The sequence below is a fragment of the Etheostoma cragini genome, chromosome 3 (genome assembly GCF_013103735.1).
Source record: "Etheostoma cragini isolate CJK2018 chromosome 3, CSU_Ecrag_1.0, whole genome shotgun sequence".
Lineage (NCBI taxonomy): Eukaryota > Metazoa > Chordata > Actinopteri > Perciformes > Percidae > Etheostoma > Etheostoma cragini.
Genome location: NC_048409.1, coordinates 6,338,133 through 6,339,975, shown reverse-complemented (window position 1 = coordinate 6,339,975; position 1,843 = coordinate 6,338,133). Strand labels below are relative to the sequence as shown.

Here is a 1,843-nt window from a genome sequence, read left to right as displayed (position 1 = left end):
CTAACAGTACTGTGCAGTTTAGCCACCAAGCATTAGTATGAACCATTTGTAAATGTAGCACATTGTAGTAAGCTGGATTGATATTGAAATATCTTATCAATAAATTAGGTCTACAGTATCTATCTTGTAGTACTATCTTGAAAAGTGGCAAGTAAATATTAAAAAAATGTATGTTGTGTGGCAGAAAAAATGATGTATTACCGTACTGTATAATTCTTTGACGTATGATTCAAACTTTCTCAAATGTATGACCTGGTTACTGGTTTACTGGTTTCTAGTGTTTTGACGGAAGTAACTAGAAGGGGGTCAAAGGAATTATGACATTGCTGACATGTCCATGTGATTGATTTCTCTGGGTTGGAACAATGTTGGATAAACTTAACAGTTGAGTATACTTGTTTTAAGACATTTTAATGCAAAAATATTATACATTATATCTCTAAATAGCAATGCAATCACAGTCACATTCATAACTGTCAGGGTACAACAGTTGGACTCAAATACAGGCGAGTTCAGTGAACTGTACAACAACAGTACAAAATCAGCAAGCAAAAGCATCGTCAGGATAAAGGCAAACAGTCAAGGAAACACTGGGGAAAACAAACTGGGAAAATCTGGTGAGTCTCAATACAAGAGACACAGGTGATGATGATTACACACAGGTAATCACACAGGCAGGAAAGTAGACAAAGATGGGAAGACAAGTCACCAGGAATGGACACAACCAGTGTCAGTCAGAATAAAGTGGAGCGGGACTGAACATGACAATAACAATAAATCAGCTATATATAAAATGTGTAAAAGTGAATTGCAAACAGGTTTACTAAAAAAAAAAAAAATGAATACATTGTGCAATTTATCTGTTGGAAAATGATGACTCTACCTTCTCAACTTTTTCTTATACAAACTGAAGAAGATCAAGTTTTTCAGAGCTAGAGAAAATGTTTCATCCCTGAGGCCATAAATCAGAGGACTCAGACATCTTGGAGCAAGACTAAACAGTATGTAGTTAGTGTACCTGACATTTGCAAATAATCTTAAACTAATCTGAAGTAAAGCAGTTTCTATGAAGGGACACCACAGCTGGATGAGACAGAGCAGCAGCTGGAAACCATGAAAACTAACCGTTCTGAGCCCTTTCCATTTTGACATTCTATTCTCTCCTGATGCAGCTTTGGCCACTTTCATTATTTTAACATAGCAGAATATAATAGTTATAAACATAATTATGAAGTAAAACTGATACAAAGTTGCCCTAATGTGATCCTGCCATCTGGGAAACATCAACAACTCAGCAGAGCATATACAGTATTGTGTGTAAGAGCTAAGAGAGGCTGATGCAAAGAAGATCGAGAGAATAACAATAGAGGGCACAGAGCTGACAGCGTGAATGATGAGGATGCAACGCATAGTGCTGCGAGAGGAGCACAGCTCTCCATGACGCAGGGGCATGCAAATAGCCACGTAGCGTTCCAGGGTCATTGCCGTCAAAGTAACGGGGGTGAGCATATTATATAGAAGGGCTAAAACTGAGATGATGATACATGACCAAACATACATGGTGATTTCAAAATAGTTGAAGATGAGCAGGATATCAGACATGAATAATAGAAAGCTATCAGAAAACAGTGTAACAGCAAATAAGATGTAGCGTGCAGTTGTGTGTAAGATCTCTTTTTTTAAAAAGGTCACAATAAGCGAAAAGTTAACGCAAAGAAAAATCATTACCAGGATCTGCACAATAATGACCTTGTCGTTGATCTGCCTCAGTAAAGGTCCACCAACAACCAGTGAGATGTTATCTGCCATATACAAATGTGTGTATGTTTTTTTAAGCAAACAC

General features: G+C 37.4%; 1 protein-coding gene across 1 annotated transcript; it reads right to left on the bottom strand.

The window, feature by feature from the left end:
• Positions 1–879: 879 nt before the first annotated feature.
• Positions 880–1,819, bottom strand: LOC117942290 (odorant receptor 131-2-like). Its single transcript, XM_034867688.1, has one exon. The coding sequence runs from the start codon at positions 1,807–1,809 to the stop codon at positions 880–882; it is 930 nt and encodes a 309-aa protein (XP_034723579.1). The 5' UTR covers positions 1,810–1,819.
• Positions 1,820–1,843: the final 24 nt, after the last annotated feature.